This window comes from Lissotriton vulgaris, chromosome 8 (assembly GCF_964263255.1).
Source record: "Lissotriton vulgaris chromosome 8, aLisVul1.2, whole genome shotgun sequence".
Lineage (NCBI taxonomy): Eukaryota > Metazoa > Chordata > Amphibia > Caudata > Salamandridae > Lissotriton > Lissotriton vulgaris.
Genome location: NC_141696.1, coordinates 729191549 through 729210185, shown reverse-complemented (window position 1 = coordinate 729210185; position 18637 = coordinate 729191549). Strand labels below are relative to the sequence as shown.

The 18637-nt window shown below is 45.8% G+C and overlaps 1 protein-coding gene across 1 annotated transcript in view; it reads left to right on the top strand.

Moving 5' to 3' along the window:
- CFAP47 (cilia and flagella associated protein 47) overlaps positions 1-18637 on the top strand; it is a 2734468-nt gene that overhangs the window by 2579572 nt on the left and 136259 nt on the right. The window contains exon 63 of the mRNA XM_086934611.1: positions 6462-6630. Within this exon, the coding sequence (XP_086790737.1) occupies positions 6462-6630 (169 nt within the window). The remainder of the gene's footprint in view (positions 1-6461; positions 6631-18637) is intronic.

The following is an 18637-nucleotide window of genomic DNA, read 5'->3' as shown; positions in this document are numbered from 1 at the left end:
GGGAGCCATTTGCCCATGGTTGCTCAAAAACAAATTCACATTTTCTAGAACTAGGGGTGCCACAAATTACACACACAGTGCTCTCTTGCAAGTAGAAAGACATCAGTGTAAATCCAAAGCCTATTATTATGTTTCCCATAAGGTCAAAAGTCTGTCCGGACATTAAAACAGGGTACTTTTTCAGAATTCATAATCCTAGGAGAATAGATAAAGGTAGAGGCAAATTCCTTGACCTCCTGAGAGTGGTAAAGATCAATAAAGGGAGTGTTCTCATGCAAGAAGGAAAGTGCTCTAATCTCAAGCGAGTGTCTAAATGTGTGTATTCTGGTAACCTATAAAAAGACCATAGTTATTCAAAAGATTTTGATGAGAATGTTGATGATCTGATAGAGGCATCTAGCCACAGATTCTGCTTTGCACAACGTCGTCGGCGTTGTCTGCGCAGTTGAGAGGTTTGCATCACCTATATAGGCACCACTTCGAAACGCTGACAGCAGTTCTTTTCTTTCTTCGCCAGCCAGTGCAGACCCTCTGTCACTTTTTAAGAGGATTTTTCCGACATTTTGTTGACCCCTTTTTAATGTGTGGGCTTTTCCATCATGTCTAAGAAGATTTCTGGTTTAAAACTGTTTGGTGCCTGTCACTGCGCCATGTTGGTGACTTGCCCACACCTGGTTTGCCTATGGTACCTAGAGTGCGACGATAACTCAAAGTTGTGCTCCGACTTCCAGGCCATGCCTCTGAAAGCTTTGAGTTAGTGGTCCCTAAAGTTGCTTGCCGCTAGGTATTCGGCATCACGTCTCTCTCATCTGAGGTCTTGTTCGCAGTCCCCGTCAAGAGGAAGGTCCAGGCACCACTCTGGGAGTCCTAAGTCTTCGCCCTCCCACTCAAAGTCGTTGAGTAGGTCAGGTAAGAAGCCCAAAAAACATAAGAAGTTGAAGCATGCTTTAACTTCTCCTCATCCATCGGCAGATGCAATGGAGGAGTCTTGGTGTTCTAGGCCTTATTCTTCTGAACCAACATCTGGGTCTCCTTTGTGCTTCCCCACCTTTCTGGTAGCTGTAGTGACCCCCACCCAGCTTAAAGAATTTTATCATGCCATTTGTTTAGAATGTGGACAGCCTGATTCTACTGGTGTGCTTTTGAGCCCTGGAGGTTCAGAGAGGGCTCCATCAGGTTCCACGACTGTGGCTCTGGCACTGATGAACCCCATGGATTCAGGCTGATACCAGTCATGTAATTTTGACCTTCCCTGGCTCCTGCCCAAACACTGAGACTCCCAACGCCTCCATTGTCCCCTTGTGGTGCCAGCCTTATTCTAATTCCCAAAGCCAGACTGGCGCAGACAGAACCCTTAGGGCATTTCCTCAGCCTTATTCTGAAGGGCTAGGAATGGATTAAGATTGGAGGGGTCGCTGGACCTTTTACAAGACCAGCCTTACCAGAAATGGAGTGGTATGAGGAATCGAGTGAAGCCAGCTGACTGGATACCTCTTTAGATTATGTCCTGCTTTCTCTCGCTACCATGGCTAAGGAGAAGGGAGCATCATATGCTTTGGTGGTGCAAAGGGCAGCGGAGGACCTGGATCTCCAACTCTCTTCCGTGGCAGTCAAGGCAAATTTTTTGACTGGGGTCCTGCAGCCAGGTGTCTTCTCCATGCTGCCTTTCAATGAGACTTTAAATGATGTCCTACTGGGAATCTGGTTCAAACCCAGCACAGGGGCTCCTGTGAACAGATCAATCGCCCACCATCATTGCCCTGCGCAACACAAATTTCCTCAAAATGTAAATCCATATTTGTAAAGCGCAAACTACTCACCCATACGGGTCTCAAGGTGCTAGGGGAGGTCGTGGAAATTAAGAGAGCTATTGCCCAGAGTCACATAGTGCTGAGCTGAGCTGCTGCCGGAACCGGGGATCGAACCGTGAACCCTGTGCTCTGAAGTCAGCTGCCCTGGTCGCTGCACCACACCTCTCCACTCACCAACCACCCTACCTCTGAGGGGTTGGTGGTCCAAGGCTCTACCTCCCATGGTGTGTTCCCTTATGCACCCCCGGGCAGGGGATCCAAGAGGCTGGACAGTTGGCGTAAGAAAACGTTTTCTTCCGCCAGCCTTGCATTGTAGTCAGTGAACACTGCATGCTTGAGCTGTTACTCCCACTCCTTGTGAGCAACGGTTGCGCAAGTGCTGCCACAGGGGTCCCAGAGGAGGCCTGTGTAATCTGCTGCCAAGCAGTATCAGACAGGAGAGATGCAGCAAAATTGGCTATTCATGGTGGTCTCAACACGACCGACTCACTGGACAGAGCGATTTCATCAATGGTGGCTATTCAACGCCATGCCTTGTTAAGGACTTCTGGATTTTCAGGGGATGTCCAGGCCTATCTCATTGAAATGCTCTTTGATGGCATTTGTCTCATCTGAGACAAGGCAGACATGTAGCTGGAGCGCTGGAGCGCTGGAGCGCTTTAAGGACTCACTTTCTATGGCCAAGTCCTCTGGACTCTCAGTGGCCACACATCGTCTGTCTGCCTTTCCCCCCTTTTGTAGCTACGGAAAGGGCTTTCAGCCGCCCCAGCCGTACGCCTGCAACAAGACAGTGCAAGTTCAGCAACCCCTGCATGGCTGTGGGCACGGCTCATTCTGACCCCATGGGTCAGGCCGCCAGAGGTTGGGTCAGACCCCCACTCTCCAGCAGCCTCATCCTCCAGACCTTCCTAGTCTTGCCCTTCCCAATCATGAGTAGCCAGTTGGTGGCAAGATCAGCCATTCCCTCCACTACTGGTAGAACACCACTTTGACTGGTGGGTTCTCCAGATAGTCTGAATCACCCCTTTGAGACTACCCCTCCCTCCATCCCTCAACATTTGACCGGCTGATGGAGGATTACCTGACTTTGGTTAAGGAGGAAGTCATGACTCTGTTGGTCAAGGAAGCCATAGAGAGGTTCTGGCACCAGAAGTAGGGCTGTGGTTGTTATTCCAGCTACATTATGTTCCTGAAAAAAGGACAAGTCTTCTGCCTCTCCTAGATCAGCAAGCCCTCAACTACTTCCTCAAAAAGGAAAAGTTAAAGATGCTCACTCTGGCTCAGGTCTGGTCTTCCCTGGATCCAGGAGACAGGATGGAAGCGCTGGACTTGCAGTATGCCTATTTTCACATTCCTGTCCTGCTTGCTCATTGGCGTTACCTGCAGTTTATAGTAGGCCACAAGCATTTTCAGCTCATTGTGCTCCCTTTTGGCCTTACTAGCACCACTTGGTGTTCACCAAGGTGATGACAATGGTCCTTATCTGCCCAGATCAAGGGTTTCAGTCTTCTCCTATCTTGACAACGGGTTGTTGAAGCCAGACTTGCCCCTCCTCCCACCTCCAGACTATGGCAAACTTGCTGCATTCACTGGGGTTCACTAGCAACATGCAGAAGTCACCCCTGACTCCCTCTCAGATGCTCCCTTTCATTAGAGCTATTCTGGACACAGTGCAGTTTCGGGCCTACTCTACAAAGTGGCGAGTTCAGGATGTTCAGGCTATGATACTGATGTTTCAGCCTCTATATTGGATTTCAGTGAGAACTAATCTGAGGCTGCTCTGCATCATGGCCTTCTGATAAAGACACATGCTAGATGGCATATGCGGGCTCTGCAGTGGGAATTGAAGTTCCAGTCGGTGCAACATCAGGGTAATCTCTGACATGGTCCAGATCTTGGAAGGAACTGCGCAGGATCTTCAGTGGTGGCTGACTAAGGTCGATTCCCTAAACAGATCCCACAGTAGTGACAGGTGCATCACTTCTGGGATGGGGCGCCATCGGAGAGAGGTGGAGATCAGAGGACTCTAGTCAAGGGAAAGCTGGTTCAAGTGTTCATGGACAACACCACTGCCATGTGGTACTGCAACAAACAGGGTGGAATGGGGTCGTGGACCCTCTGTTGTGAGGTCCTGCATCTCTGAACAAGGCTGGAACAGCAGGGCATATCCCTGTTGGTTCAACACTTCTCAGGTTCTCTGAACACCAGGGCAGGCAAACTCAGCTGTCAATGTCTAGCTGATCATGAATGGCATCTCTATCCTGAAGTGGCACATGGTCTCTTTCAACAGTGGAGAGAGCCTTGGTTATATCTGTTTGCTCTGTCTGTAACGCACAATGTCAGCAGTTTTGCATGCTGGAGTTTCCAAGGCGGCTGTCGCTCAGAGAAACTTTTCATCTCAAGTGGAGTTCAGGCCTCCTATACGTCCTTTATCCCATACACTTCTGTCCAGAGTGCTCAAGAAAATCAGGAGTGACTGGGCCCAAGTCATCCTTGTGGCTCTGGACTGGGCAAGGAGAGTCTGGTATCCCTAGCTTCTCCTATCGTTCGATCAGGCTGCCCCTTCAGGAGGATCTCCTGTCGCAGCAGCAGGGGAGGGTCCTCCATTCGAACGTGACAACTCTACGCCTTCTTGTGTGAAGCTTGAGCGGTGACAATTGATAACATTCAACCTTCCTCCCGAAGTTTGCAATGTTATTTTGGTGGCCCTGCGGTCCTCCACTAAGACCGCTTATGCCGGCTGATTTAATAAATATTGTACATAAAGGTGTATTGATTCTCTTTCTACCTCCCTTTCTCAAGTTTTACTTTTTATTTTGACTCTTGTCCAGCAGGAGTCTCTCATGGGCACTCTCAAAGAGTACCTTTCGGCCCTGTCTGTCTTTGTGAGGCTGTCAGGCAAACGCTCATTATTTAAATCACCTATTGCAAATAGACTCTTCAAAGGCCCTGTACACATGTTCCCATCTTCCCCTTTCATTATGCAATTTAGTTCTTATCTTCCTGGTGTGCTCTCCCTTTGAACCTCTGCACAATTGCCACCTCCAGCTGCTTATCATAAAAACAGCCTTTTAAGTGGCAATCACGTCTGCCGAGAGGAAGAGCGAACTGCAGGCTTTGTCATCCAAGCCTCCTTACCTGGCAATATTTCCTGACAAATTGGTGCTTCTCACTGAGGCCTCTTTCATCCCAAAGTGGTGACACCATTCCAAGTGGGGCAATCTGTCACCTTGTCCACTTTCTACACTCCTCCGCACCGCTCTAAAGAAGAGGAGCGACTCCAGCATCTGGACCTAAAAGAGCATGGTCGTTCTACTTTGACTGCACTAAAGAATTCTGGGTGGGCGACCAACTCTTCGTGGGGTACGTTAGTACGAAGAAAGGTCCTGTGGTGCAGAAGAGGACTATCTCCTTATGAGTCATCTTCTGCATCAAAATGTGTTATGCTCTGTCCGAAAAGCAGCCTCTTGAAGGCTTACGGGCTCCTTCTATCAGTGCTAAGGCTGCTGCCATGGCATTGCAATGTGGAGTTACAGTCTTCGACATTTGCTAGGCAGCAACGTAAGCATCCCTGCACACGTTCACCAAGCACTGCTGCCTGGACCGTCAAGTTGACAGGGACAGCTTTTTTGGCTGCTCTATCCTGCTGGACCTCTTGGTCTATACTTGACTACAGTCACTCCTCCATGATGGTATTGCTTGTGTATCTATTCGAAGGTAAGGAATCTGCATCCAGATGTCTCTATCAGATGGATATGTTACTTACTTTCGGCAATGCCTTATCTGGTAGAGACATGATCTAGCAACAGATTCCTTACCAACCCTCCCATCCTCCCCTCACTGCCGCCAGGTTTCCAGTGTCAGGGCTGATCCCTTTCAGGGCCCTAGTTGTTCAGAAACACACAAATGTGAGTGTGCTTCATGGCTCTGTGCTTCTGGCATGGAAAGTAGGCACGCAGGGGTATTTCTTGACGAAAGATCTTCCAGACTTACCAGCCTAATGCCTGGGAAATTCAAAGGTAAGGAATCTACGGCTGGATCATTTCTCTACCAAATAAGGCGACAGAGAAGGTACGTAACTTACCTTCATGACCAGAAGTTACATTTCAGTAACCCTACCTCTCATGACAAGGGCATTAGTCCAGTTTTTGATGATGAAGATAATACCTTGAGCTCAAAAGAATAAGATTATGACACCATAAATGTCAACAAGAAAATTCTGCATCCATTACAGAAAGGGTCAGGATTCTTCCTCGCTCAAGGGTGCCTTTTTAGAAATGTATGCAAGGTTGTTAAAGGCATACTTTATTGAAGAAGAGAGATGCGTCATGTTTTAAACAGTTATATCTTGTTAAAAAAACTTTTATAAACCTTTTCCCAATTCCCTCCCCTTCCTTCCCTCCCTTCTCCCTCCACTGTTACCACCTTTCCACATTGAACTTTGGTATGTTCCTCGAATTTTGGAGGTGACGGAATTCGTGTAAGGGCTGTTAATGGCATTCTGTATTGGTAGTACCTGGTTGCTGATAGGCATAATAAAGGCTACTTTATTCATATTTATTCACCGTGTTTTGTTCTATGCAACATCATCAAAGACGCTATAGGATTATTATTCAGTCTTATGCTTTGTTTCCTATTGCTGCTTGGCAGGTACCCAGAACCATTCACTGCATGCTTCTTGCCTGGCAGCGACAAGGCATTTGCTGTGTCACCTCAAGCCGGAGAGCTTCTTCCACTGGGCACGACGGGAACTCTTATTACTGTTGGGTTCAAACCTGACATGTACAGCAAGAAACACAGCGCTACTCTTGTGATACAGGTGAGTTCTCAAAGAATGAAAGTACGTGGGGCCTTATTAATCAAGGTCTTGCGCCACTTTTGCGTCACTTTTAAAATGGGATAAAGTGACGCACCGGTGGCGCAAGGCCTTCATAAATGAAGCCCGTGGTTTCTAGCTGTTCAGTTAATGTTTTCCATAATCACATCTTCAGACCATAAACTACGCTGCAGTTAACAGACTCTTTTCTTTGGTCAGGAAGACAGAAACCTATTATATATTTCATTACCAATTTGTTTGGAAAAATTATGCGACCATCCCAACATTTTAAGGGTTGTGGTCTGAAATACGTCATCAGAATGTGTTGTCTTTTTTATGCTGCTACCGACTCGTTAAACATCACTTTATTTTCCATGGAGCAGTGCTTATTTTATTTAGAAAGTTACCATGTTGTTGAAACACTTAGTGGCAGGGGATGATCTTTAAATTTAGTGGTGCGTAAATCCTAGGGTGACCAGCCTACCTGAATTTCTCCTGCTGTACCAGTTTTCAGAGAACCTTTCCGGTGTCCCAGTTTTTGGGACAAACGTCAGGTCAACCTGTGAATCAGAAGTAAAAGGTATTCTCTCCTTTCGCATACATTTCTAAAGTCTCAAATAATTGAATTTATTTATTGGTTTCTACCTGGCAGCAGAGTAGGAGGTACGCTGAATGCTCCCAGCCAGAGAGACAGAGTAGGGAGGAAAAAACAAAGGTTACAGGGACCTGCTGCAAGATTGATTTGCAATAACCCCATCAGGCGTTTGGCTACTGTTTTTCTAAATTCCCTGCATTGGCTTCCAGTTCTTAAGAGAGTCATCTTTAAGCTACTTTGCCATGTGCATAGAGCACTTTATGACAGGGGTCCAGTGACATTGCATGACAAAATCACTTTCTACAAGCCAGTACACGCTCTTAGCTCTGATAAGATGACCTTGATACAAAGAGTATGAATTAAGAAATCCAGAATGGGTGGCTGCTCCTTTAATTATCTGGCAGCTTCTCAATGGAATGCCCTTCCTCTCAATATATGCTTGACTTCAGATGTCTCCTTTTCTGAGGATGCTGAAGACATGGCTTTTCCCACTCTCATGGCTTTTGTGATTTATGGAGTTTGTTTGGCATGAGGTCTAGCACCGGAATATCCCTTGGGGAATTATTGATCGCTCTATCAATACCATAAAATGAAATAAATGGAGGAGGGTCTACACTAATTTGCTTATGGCTGGGTTCAAACTGAGGGGGTATGGTGTGCAAAATAACAATGGACTGGGATGCGGCCCAGTAACTTAGATTAATTCAAGCATTCCATCCATCACTTTTTTGTATAGTTCAGTGCGATGCCCTAAGTGGGATGGGTATGCCCAGGCCTGGGTCCTATGTACACTGTGCCACTGGATCCAAGCTATACCTGACTGATGAGCCCAAACAAGGGCACAGCCAGAGTTGGGTTGCTTGTGTTCCACTCAAGGAGGACCTGGCCTAGCAGTTCGCTCTGGACTGTTCCTATTGGCTGAGTCCAAACTGAGATTGGCACTGTGTGCAAAATGATGATGTGTTGGGATGCAGCACCGAGTAATTTACCAGTGGTTGAGATATAATAAAGAATTCCATACATCACTTTTATGTATACTTCAGTCTAAACGAGCTGTTTCTTTACTGCCTGAATAAGTTGTAGCATGTACCAATAGTCTTTCTCGCAGCTTGTAGCTGCTGTCATTTTCTGTTCTGTAGACCTTAATGATGTGTGTACACGGCCTGTGTGCACATCCCAGTATTTGGGCACTCCCTCTGGTTCATCAAATATGAATAGACTCCATTGAGTTTCAAAATTTCTTTAATTTAAGGATGCTGTCTTTAGCCTTTCATGAGTAGATAAATTTCATCAACTTCAATTGGCTTTATCATGGATCATAGTCGCTCCAATGCATTTCGGGCCAGATGCCCTTTCTAAAGGAGCTGTGTTTGCTCAGCAATCATTAGGGCGAGAAAGGAAGCTTCCCCGCGACTAACAAACACACCGGTTCGGTAGCTGCGCCCAGCAGTTAGCAGACACGGAGACCTCGTCAGTCCCACTCTTGAATCCTTTCTCGCCCTAATGATTGCTGAGCAAACACAGCTCCTTGAGAAAGGGCATCATATTGATTTACCGATTTTTAATTACCGAATTTTACCGATTCGGTAATTGAAAATCGGTAAATCAATGTGGTTGACATGTAGGTATTTCCAGATGTGGAAATACCGATTCTGTAACATTCGGTATTTACCGATTCTGTAAATACAGAATCGGTATTTCCCATTGATTCCTATGGGCTTCAAAGCCCATAGGGATCAATGGGAAATACCGATTCTGTATTTACAGAATCGGTAAATACCGAATTTTGCATGGGTGCAGGGGGTGTCACTTTGACACCCTCTGGCACCCCACAAATAGGCATGTGCGCCATGTGGCACACAGACATGCCCTAAGGGCATGTCTGTCTGTCACATGGCTAGGTGTGCATGCACACATGTGCATGCACACCTGAAATCGGTATTTTACCACACAATAGGATTGTGTGGTAAAATACCGATTTTGTAGGGCCTTTGGGACTCAGAAGAGTCCCACCTACATCTGAGATTTACCGAATCGGTAAAAATACCGATTCGGTATTTTACAGAATCGGTAACTTTACCGATTCGTTAAAGTTACCGATTCTGTAAAATTGTGCCCCTACATTTCAAATCATGTATACCGGTCGGTAACGGCCGAAAATACCGATTTTCGGCCGTTACCGACCGACCTATATCTGGCCCTAATTCCTGTCGCCCAAGCCATTCTTTTAGCTTTGGGGGCCTGAAACAGTCCGAATTTCCACACTTGTAGGAGCGTGATGGTTAGTAGTTGTTTTGTTACTATCATTGCAAGCAGGGGCAATATGTGGGGCAAACTGCAGTGTTCTCCTGACAAGAGGCCTAGCACTTTTTTTATTTACAAATTAAGTACTCTACTCTCTGGATAACAGCTGTGCCCAGCATTCACGGAGACGCTCGAAACTCATGCTGTGTTGGATTTTCCAGTTCACATTGTCTCCCACCTTGTGATGGGGGTTCTTCACCGACCGACCGTGACCAAGATGGTGTGACAGGTCGCACTATGTGGCTTGGTAGGCCGTGCTGAATCAAGAAATTGAAGAGAACTGCAAATCTTACTAATGCCTTACTATAGAAGAGGAGAGATATTCGAGTGCTTAAACTAAATAAATAAATAACAGGGAAAATCGCCCTTAAACTCATTGAAAACACTTTTAGAAACTTTTAAGGTAAATAAAAAAGAATCAAAAAAGTCAACATAAGGTTCAAAGAGTTAAAGGCCCCGTAAATTACACTGTATTTAAAACATGACACCCAACTGTGATGGCTCTAAAGTATTCAGAAACTTGTTGATCTTTTGTTTCTGGCCCCTTTTTAGAGCTCGGGCCTACTTCACACTGCGTAGCAGTGGGGCGGAGCCCAAGAGTCCTGTAGTTAGCGTCTCCGAGAAGCTACCTAAAAATTCCTGGCTGCTCGTGATTTTTTCAGCCTTTTTTATGCCAGCTGCATTCCGATTGGCCTTCTCCTGCATGTGTTTTTGGAAGAGAGCACGCAATAGGCCATAGGCGGTAGAGTAGCTCCGCCTATTGCATATTCCGTGCGGACACGCGAAGGAGAAGGGCATATTTCTTCAATTTATGTGGCTGTCAGGGGCTGCGGTAATTGAAGACAGATTCTGGGCGCGCGTGCACCAATCTCGAGTTTTTAGGGCTCGGGGCTACGGGCGTGTACCACTGCTCGTTTTACAATACGATCGCTTTCGCGAGCAGTTAAAATGCCGCTTGTTACACATGCTGGCACCTGGCAGAATGCGGTCTAATTAAGATATTGCGTTTCCTATGAGCTTGGCTGTTCTGTATTTTTGTTTTATGTTTTACAGGAGAACGCGGTCTAATTCAGATATTGCGTTTCCTATGAACTTGTTCTCTCTTTTTCGCTATTCTTGTCTGTTCCCTTTCGCTTTCTTGCTCAACCACACACGTTTGCCACTGAAGGAATAAGGGCTGGTACTTATTATAATATCATCATACCTGGCCAATGCTTGTTTCTCTTGTTGCTTCTGGCGCCTTTTCTCCTCTGGGACCTCCTGCTTAGTTCGCCATAGAAAACTCAAATTGAATTTTTCATGCCGGATTGTGATATTTTTCCTTGCAGCCAAAGGCATTTCGAAATGTGTTTGTTTCCATCGAGTTCACATGCCTAACAAGGAAATGGATGAATGGATTTGAACGGGCACCTGCCCGTGCCAGCTGGTTGAATGTGCACGTGTTTAATATCTCAAATTAAAGCATCGCAACCCTTTCGGCACGGGGTTGGGAGGGGAAAGAGGGAGTGATGGCTCAGTAACTTAAAACACGTACAGAAAGCATCTGTGTTTGACACATCATGAGATCAAACGCAAGCAAATCAACTCAGGCGTTCATCCTTGCAAGGTCGATAACAATAAACATCTGCGGTTTCTGCGGCACGAAACCCTTTGGGTCGATCATGGCTCTTAACAAATACATCAAAAGCGCCACCCCCTGCACGCCTCCTGGTTGGCGCTATGCAGACCTTGGCAGCTACCATTCCAGGGCGCACTGTCATCCGGGGCTTTGAGGCAGGGGGCAGCTGATGATGTAATCTCTCCTCGAGGAGCTGGGGAGGCGCTCTCCCCGTCGCAGAATTAATGGCCGAGACCAGCAGCCTCCCATTACCAGGCGCTGAAGATGAGTCGAGCTAGCGGGAGACCCTCGGAGAACAGATGTTCGAGGGGAGCAGAATTAATCAATTCCATATTAGCTTGATTATGCCAAACAGAAATTTGGCTCCGAGATTTTAAGCACATTTACCACTATTTCCTCATATTTGCACTGGTATGAATTACTTTGTGAAAAATGGACAGGGGCATAAATATTTAGCAAAAAATGGTGGAAACTGATCCTGAGTCAAACATAGTCGCACCATTTACATATTGTGACGTAAACACAGCATAAACGCGGTAATAGTTTGTGCCATGTTTTTACCCTTGTGCAAAAACTGCTTGCTTTAGTCCTTATTACACTAGCAGCACGAAGTGTAAATTAATTTGCCCTGCTTTATAGCACTAGTGCAAAGCTTTGAGGTTGTAGGACTACAAGTGTCAAACAAAGAGAGCTACCAGGCATGCATTCATTCTATTAGACTCTGATCAGACGGACTCAGTTCTGAAAAGCTGATTTCCAAACGTCTGCGTTATTGGTAGTCTAAGACACATACTGATTGAAACGCCATTTTGTCCAGCGCAGCCAATCAGCACAAATCATTTAGAGCCATATAAGGGAAAACACAGGCCTGTGTCTGGAGCAGTTGCTTTCTGCACTCCGAGGAAAGCCTGTAAACCCAGAGCTCACTTCAAGGCCTGCACGCGCATGGAAGCGGGAAAAGGCACTTCATCCAACAATCTTTCAGTCCTACGAAATATGAAACGACAAATTTCTGTTTCCAAATAATAGAATCGCATGCACATGTAAAGTGCTATGACACCTTCGGGTAAAGTTTGCGCTGTATAAAATCGCAATAAATAAAAAATAAAAAAATGAAGTTGTCTTTAAATATAATCACTAGGATTTGTGAGTATTATGAGGAGAAATATAGCTTAAGTGTTTCGGGGAAAAAATCTCTGGAAACACTCTGCCATTTTACATCCACAGCTTTAAAGATGAACGTTGCGAGTTAGCTGTATCAGTTCACCTTAAAAAGGTGCCTGAAAAACTGTTGCATGCTGTATGTACCACTGCAATATCAAAAGTACATGAGGGGGTTACTTTGGTACACAATTCCCAAATGAGACACTTTAGCCATAACGTATTACGGGAGACGAAGACAAAAAGAATAAGGGTATTTTCGTTTTAGTTGTAATTTGTCAAACTTAACTCGTCCAGGGATGATGGGCGCACATTAATTAGTGTGTCTGTTATGTTAATTAGTGCCGATCCTTTGTCTCGCTCTTAATGGGGACAATGCAGACAGAGAGGTCTTTTACAGTCTACTTGTCGTTGGGGGTGGGTAGGTCTCCTAGTGTCTCGTCGTATTGTTGGCCCATCCACTCCCTACCACGTTCGCAGAATCATCAGCCTGTTTGTGGGGGGCTGTTAATGATTTTACTTGGGGTCGGTGTGTGTTTTTTTCCCCTCGGTGTATGCCTGCGGCAGTGCCTAAATCTTGCATGCAGTCAAAAGATATGTGGCCGAGCGGTGACTGCTTCCCCTCCAGCAGATGTCATACAGTGATATGTCATGTTCGCGTTTTGGAGTAGTGCAGCGTTCACTGACTAGTCACTTGTTTAGGGCTCGTGCAGAGTGAGTGCGAGAGCGACAGTGAGTGCAGAGTGAGTACTAGAGCGACAGTGAGTGCAGAGTAGAGTAAGTGCAAGTGACAGTGAGTGCAGAGTGAGTGCGAGAGTGACAGTGAGTGCATAGTAGAGTGAGTGCGAGTGACAGTGAGTGCATAGTGAGTGCCAGAGTGACAGTGAGTGCAGAATCACAGTGAGTGCAGAGTGAGTGCAGAGTGACAGTGAGTGCAGAGTGAGTGCAGAGTGACTGTGAGTGCAGAGTGAGTGCAGAGTGACTGTGATTGCAGAGTGAGTGCAGAGTGAGTGCGAGAGCACAGTGAGTGCAGAGTGAGTGCGAGAGTGACAGTGAGTGCAGAGTGAGTGCGAGAGTGACAGTGAGTGCAGAGTGAGAGCAAGAGTGACTGTGAGTGCAGAGTGAGAGTGAGTGCAGAGTGAGAGTGAGTGCAGAGTGAGAGTGAGTGCAGAGAGAGCAGGGTATGATTGTGCGCTTACACGGTGCACTGACACACAGGAGCTAAAACAAAGAACAACTGAACACATGTCTTGGGAGCTTCATGGAGGGGAGCAGAAAGGAGGGAACGCCCCAACCAATCAAGCGCAACTACTCACAACCTACTGTATGATTACAACACACGCCAAAGGGCAGAGCTAGGTCTTTTCGCATTACGTAGGGTGAGCAGTGTGTGAGCGTGCAGGGTGAACAGTGTGTGAGCGTGCAGGCTGAGCAGTGTGTGAGCATGCAGGGTGAACAGTGTGTGAGTATGCAGGGTGAGCAGTGTGTGAGCGTGCAGGGTTAAAAGTGTGTGAGTGTGTAGGGTGAGCATTGTGAGTGTGTAGGGTGAGCATTGTGAGTGTGTAGGGTGAGCATTGTGTGAGTGTGTAGTGTGTAAGTGTGTAGAGTGAGCAGTGTGTGTGTGTGCAGGGTGAGCAGTGTGTGAGTGTGCAGGATGAGCAGTGTGTGCAGGGTGAGCAGTGTGAGAGTGTGCAGTGAACAGTGTGAGTGTGTAGGGCGAACAGTGTGTGAGTGTGCAGGGTGAACATTGAGTGAGTGTGTAGGGTGAACAGTGTGGGAGTGTGCTGGGTACGAAAACTCGAAGTAAGTCCACCACACACACACACATAAGACCCCACACATAAGACCCCACACATAAGACCCCACACACTCACCACCACACACTCAGTGCAAACTTACACACACTCACAACCACACACTCACAACCACACACGCAAGCACACACACACACACACAACCACACCGTCAGTGCAAACTTTCACCAGACACAGACACCATAAGTCGTCTGTGCAGGCTTCCATCAGGCACACACCACCAGACGTCAGTGCACGCTTTCACCAGGCACAACACCACCAGCCGTCAGTAAAAGCTTTCACCAGGCACACACACCACCAGCCATCAGTGCACACTTTCACCAGGCACACACACCACCAGCCGTCAGTGCACACTTTTACCAGGTACACACACCACCAGCCGTCAGTGCACGCTTCCACCAGGCACACACACCTCCAACCGGCAGTGCACGCTTCCACCAGGCACACACACCACCAGCGATCAGTGCACACATCAATTGTTAACGCATCCACAATTAACTATTGTAGCAATCGCAGTATGGTGCACTATATTTTTAAACATATTCATCTAAAGTGCAGCATGCCACTATTGCTACAATTCCAACCCAACCCACATAATTCCACTACACACCACATGCATACACTCCATAACACATGGCTAAAAGACATTGCCATTTACAATTCCATTAGCTCATACTCAAATAAATCCGAGACCTATTGCATTTCCAATGCTTGTTCCAACTTCTTTTGGATTTCTCGGTTGAGGACAGAATTTATAGCGACCATAACCCACTGTGCATCTCGACCACTTGGCCCAAGATAGGGAAATCCCCCAGCGTTGTCCCTAGCGGATCTTTAAGGGTAGCAGATCAGGGCAGGAAGCTTGGGTGGGTGCAGATATCCTTTGACTCTTTTTATGAGACTCTTATGGCAAAATGCAAGAAGGAAATCGACATCTGTACAACTGGGAGGGGGAGGCAGATGCCACGTTTGAGGAATTTTCGCCAATTTTACGTACAATTGGACTCCTTCTTAAGGCCCCACCAACATCCCTGAAGGGACGTGCCATGAGTTGGTTTGATCATGGCTGTTCTAGCGCAGCCAGGAACCTGAGGTCGGCCTTGAGTACCCTTCCAAGGAATATACATAGCTGAAATAGCAAGGCGGAAGAATGAGCTAAAGAAGGAGGCTTGGAGCAAACTCATTGAGGCCTGTCGCCAGAAAAATAGTACTCAGTTTTGGAGCATTATTAAATGCCCCTTTTTGTCAGGGGAAAACTCTGAGCTCTTAGATGCACATATTACAGAAGAGGAATGGGTCTCTCATTTTCAGGAAAGTTCTGCCAGCAAGCAGACATACATCAAGTTAACGTGGGAGGGAAGTTGTCCCTTCTCATTACAGCCATTAAAGTCAGTAAAGGCATAGCTGGGCTGTCTAAGAATAAAGCACCTGGTCCTGATGGCATCCCTCTGGACCTTTTTTTATCTAAACCCCAACTACGGTTGCCAATCCTCACTACGGTTATAAATGCTGCTATCATCAAGGAATTGCCTAGTACTTGGTCCCTATCGATCATAGTTCTGGTTTTCAAGAAAGGAAACAGAGATTGCACCCTATGATATCCTCTTCAACGCGGCGCAAATTCCGCTGCGGTGCAGCGGACTTGGCGCATGCGCAGTTCGAATGCCCCCCGGCCTTCAGACGCACATGAGCACTGTGACGTCAGACGGCCCCCGGTCTTCCGGCGCTTGGAAGAGGATATAGACCTATATCCTTATTGGATTCATCAGTCAAGGGGTTGGAAAGTTTGTCCACATGGGCTGATGCTAACAACATCTTGACAGATATACAATATGGCTTTCGCCCAGGGAGGTCCACAATCGATCAATGCCCGAAGTTGTATATGATCCTTAGCAAATACGCCGTTGCTCGTTCAGGTAGTATATATCTTGCTTTTATGGACTTGCCGTCCGCATTCGATTGTGTTAACCGAAGTAAGTTATGGGAATGTTTACTGGACATGGGTGTGGACAAAGAGATCATCCTTTTTTTCCGAGAGCTACACAGGACACTAAAGCTGTGGTACGGTTCACGAAAGAGGATCAGGTTACTCTGCAATTCCCTATCCAGAGAGGGGTGCACCAGGGTTGTATCCTGGCCCCTTTCTTATGTAACCTTTACATCAATGATTTGGAGAAGGCCTTGACCGTTACTCAGGTAAATGCCCCACAGGTGGGACTGCGTTGTCTGCAGGTACTATTGTACGCAGACGACGCTGTGCTCATGTCTAGGACAGTGAGAGGACTGAAAACACTTCTTAATTCCTTTGTGAAATTTATGGAGGACCGGGACATTTTAGTCAACATCACCAAATCCTGTGTGATGGAGGTGGGACCTGGTACAGGGAAGTCCTTGAATTTTAAGATGGGGTCCACATCGGTACCCAAAACTGGGCCTTTTCCTTATTTGGGGGTTTTGTTGGATGCAAAACTAAATTGGGGTCCTCTAAGAAGAAAGAAGAAAGGGGATTTTTAAGAGCCAATGCAGCAGTTTTTAATTTTGCCTCTCGGTTGGGCAGAAAACCAGTAGGTGCAATACTAGAGATATATAGAGCTAAGTGCCTAGTGCAGGTATCATATGGTAGAGAAATCTGGGGTTACTCTATGGCTGATGAGATACAAAGAATTAAAAATATATTTTTAAGATGACTCCTATGTGTACTTCAGGGAACCCCTACCTTTTTGATACACGAAGAATTAGAGATGCACTACTTGTCAGAACTATTTTCGTTTTGCCCTTAACTCTAATGGCTTAAAGTGGGGGGGAACAAGGGGACCTCCTTACACAGAGACATCATAAGGGACTGCATGGCTCTCAATTTCGCCCACCGTACCCCCCTGGTTAAAATATATTGGGGATAGGTTGAGGACTCTTGGGAGGGCCGAACTCTTTAGTGACCCGGAAACCATCACCAGGAAAGATTTGGCTTGGGCCAAGGAGCATTTCTTTAGTCTTCAGGCAGTAAAAAGGGAGTAGTCTGAACTAATGAAACCTAGCGTACGGAGATACATTATCTTAAAAACAGTACGATCAACAGAACAGTATCTCCTAGGGCTCCCAAACACGTATGATAATTTTCTACTGACAAGGTTCTATTTTGATTTATTTTATCTTCTCCTTGCTCACCCCCGAGGGAGTAATAAAGGTCCGGCCTTGCCTTTATGCGGTTGCGACAATAAGTCTTGCAGGATATGATCCATTTTGTAATGTTTTGACGTTTTTACGAGGTACAGAAGATGACTTATATAATCCCTGTTATAAAATCCCTAAATTTTAATCAAGTACATCCCGCTTTTACATGTTTAGCTCTACTTTCAGTGTCCACGTTACGGTACGTCCTTAGCTTTTTAAAGGTGACAGTCAGGCTCAGTTCGAGCTGTGATTAGAGCTCTATGTTTATCAGGCTGCTAGATCTTCTTTTATTCTTTTAACTTATAATATGGGTGATATATTTGTATGTTATCTGTTGACTGATTACATTAATTGGTTGTGCGCCTTTCATTCCTTTTTTTGTCTGTACTGTTTTATTTGTGACTTTTATGGTTTTTATCTGAAAAGCCGAATAAAGTTTATGATGATGAACTAGTTGATTGATATTTCTTCCTGGTACGTCTCCCTCAGGTGGTGGGTGGGTTTTATTTTCCTTCATCTTGTAGTCAGCTTGTGTAAGGGATTGGTTTTAGTTGGTCTAAGGCACAGTATCGCCTACATTGAGGATTGAATTTGTTGATCCAAAGCACTTCACTGCCACAGTGCTAGGAAGACTTGTGTCTTTTATAGTTTTAGCGCTAAAGCAGCGCCATTTTACCAATTTAGAGAGTAGTAAATTGTTCCTGCTTACTGGTGATTAGGGAATGTGCTGCTTTTGGCTGAAGATGTAAAAGCGTTTGTGACATATTTAAAGAAATTACAGGGCACAACATAATAAAGCCCAATAACCTAATGCAAAGCAAAATAAAACAACAACAACATAACAAGGTAAATCAGGAAGAAAAGTGAAAACAGAATACAACACAACAACCACAGTACGCCGCAACAATAACACAATTTCAATAAACACAACAGCCACAACACTGACACAGTGTGATAAAGCAACACAGAAACACAACGGTACAAAAATAAAACATCACAAAAGCGACGGAATGCAATACAACAGTTATGTACAACAATTATTGTCATATTTATATTGTGTAAAAGGTGTTATCAACAAGCACGTCCTTGCTTACTATGAAGGGCATGTAATTGTGTCAGTCAAAACGTGTTTGTGATCCACCTTTGGTGTTCAGGTGGTTCAAAGATTTCTAAAATAGGAGCTTTCCTCAGGTGCTGCATCTAACTATCAACTTCCATATTTGTCTCATTGTTGAATTAATTGACTCCCGATATTTTGAGCTAGACTTCTAATTTTTTTGCAATATGTGTTATTGCTATAAATGTAAATGATTAAGTGCTGCTTATTCAATAGTCCCCTCTTTGCCA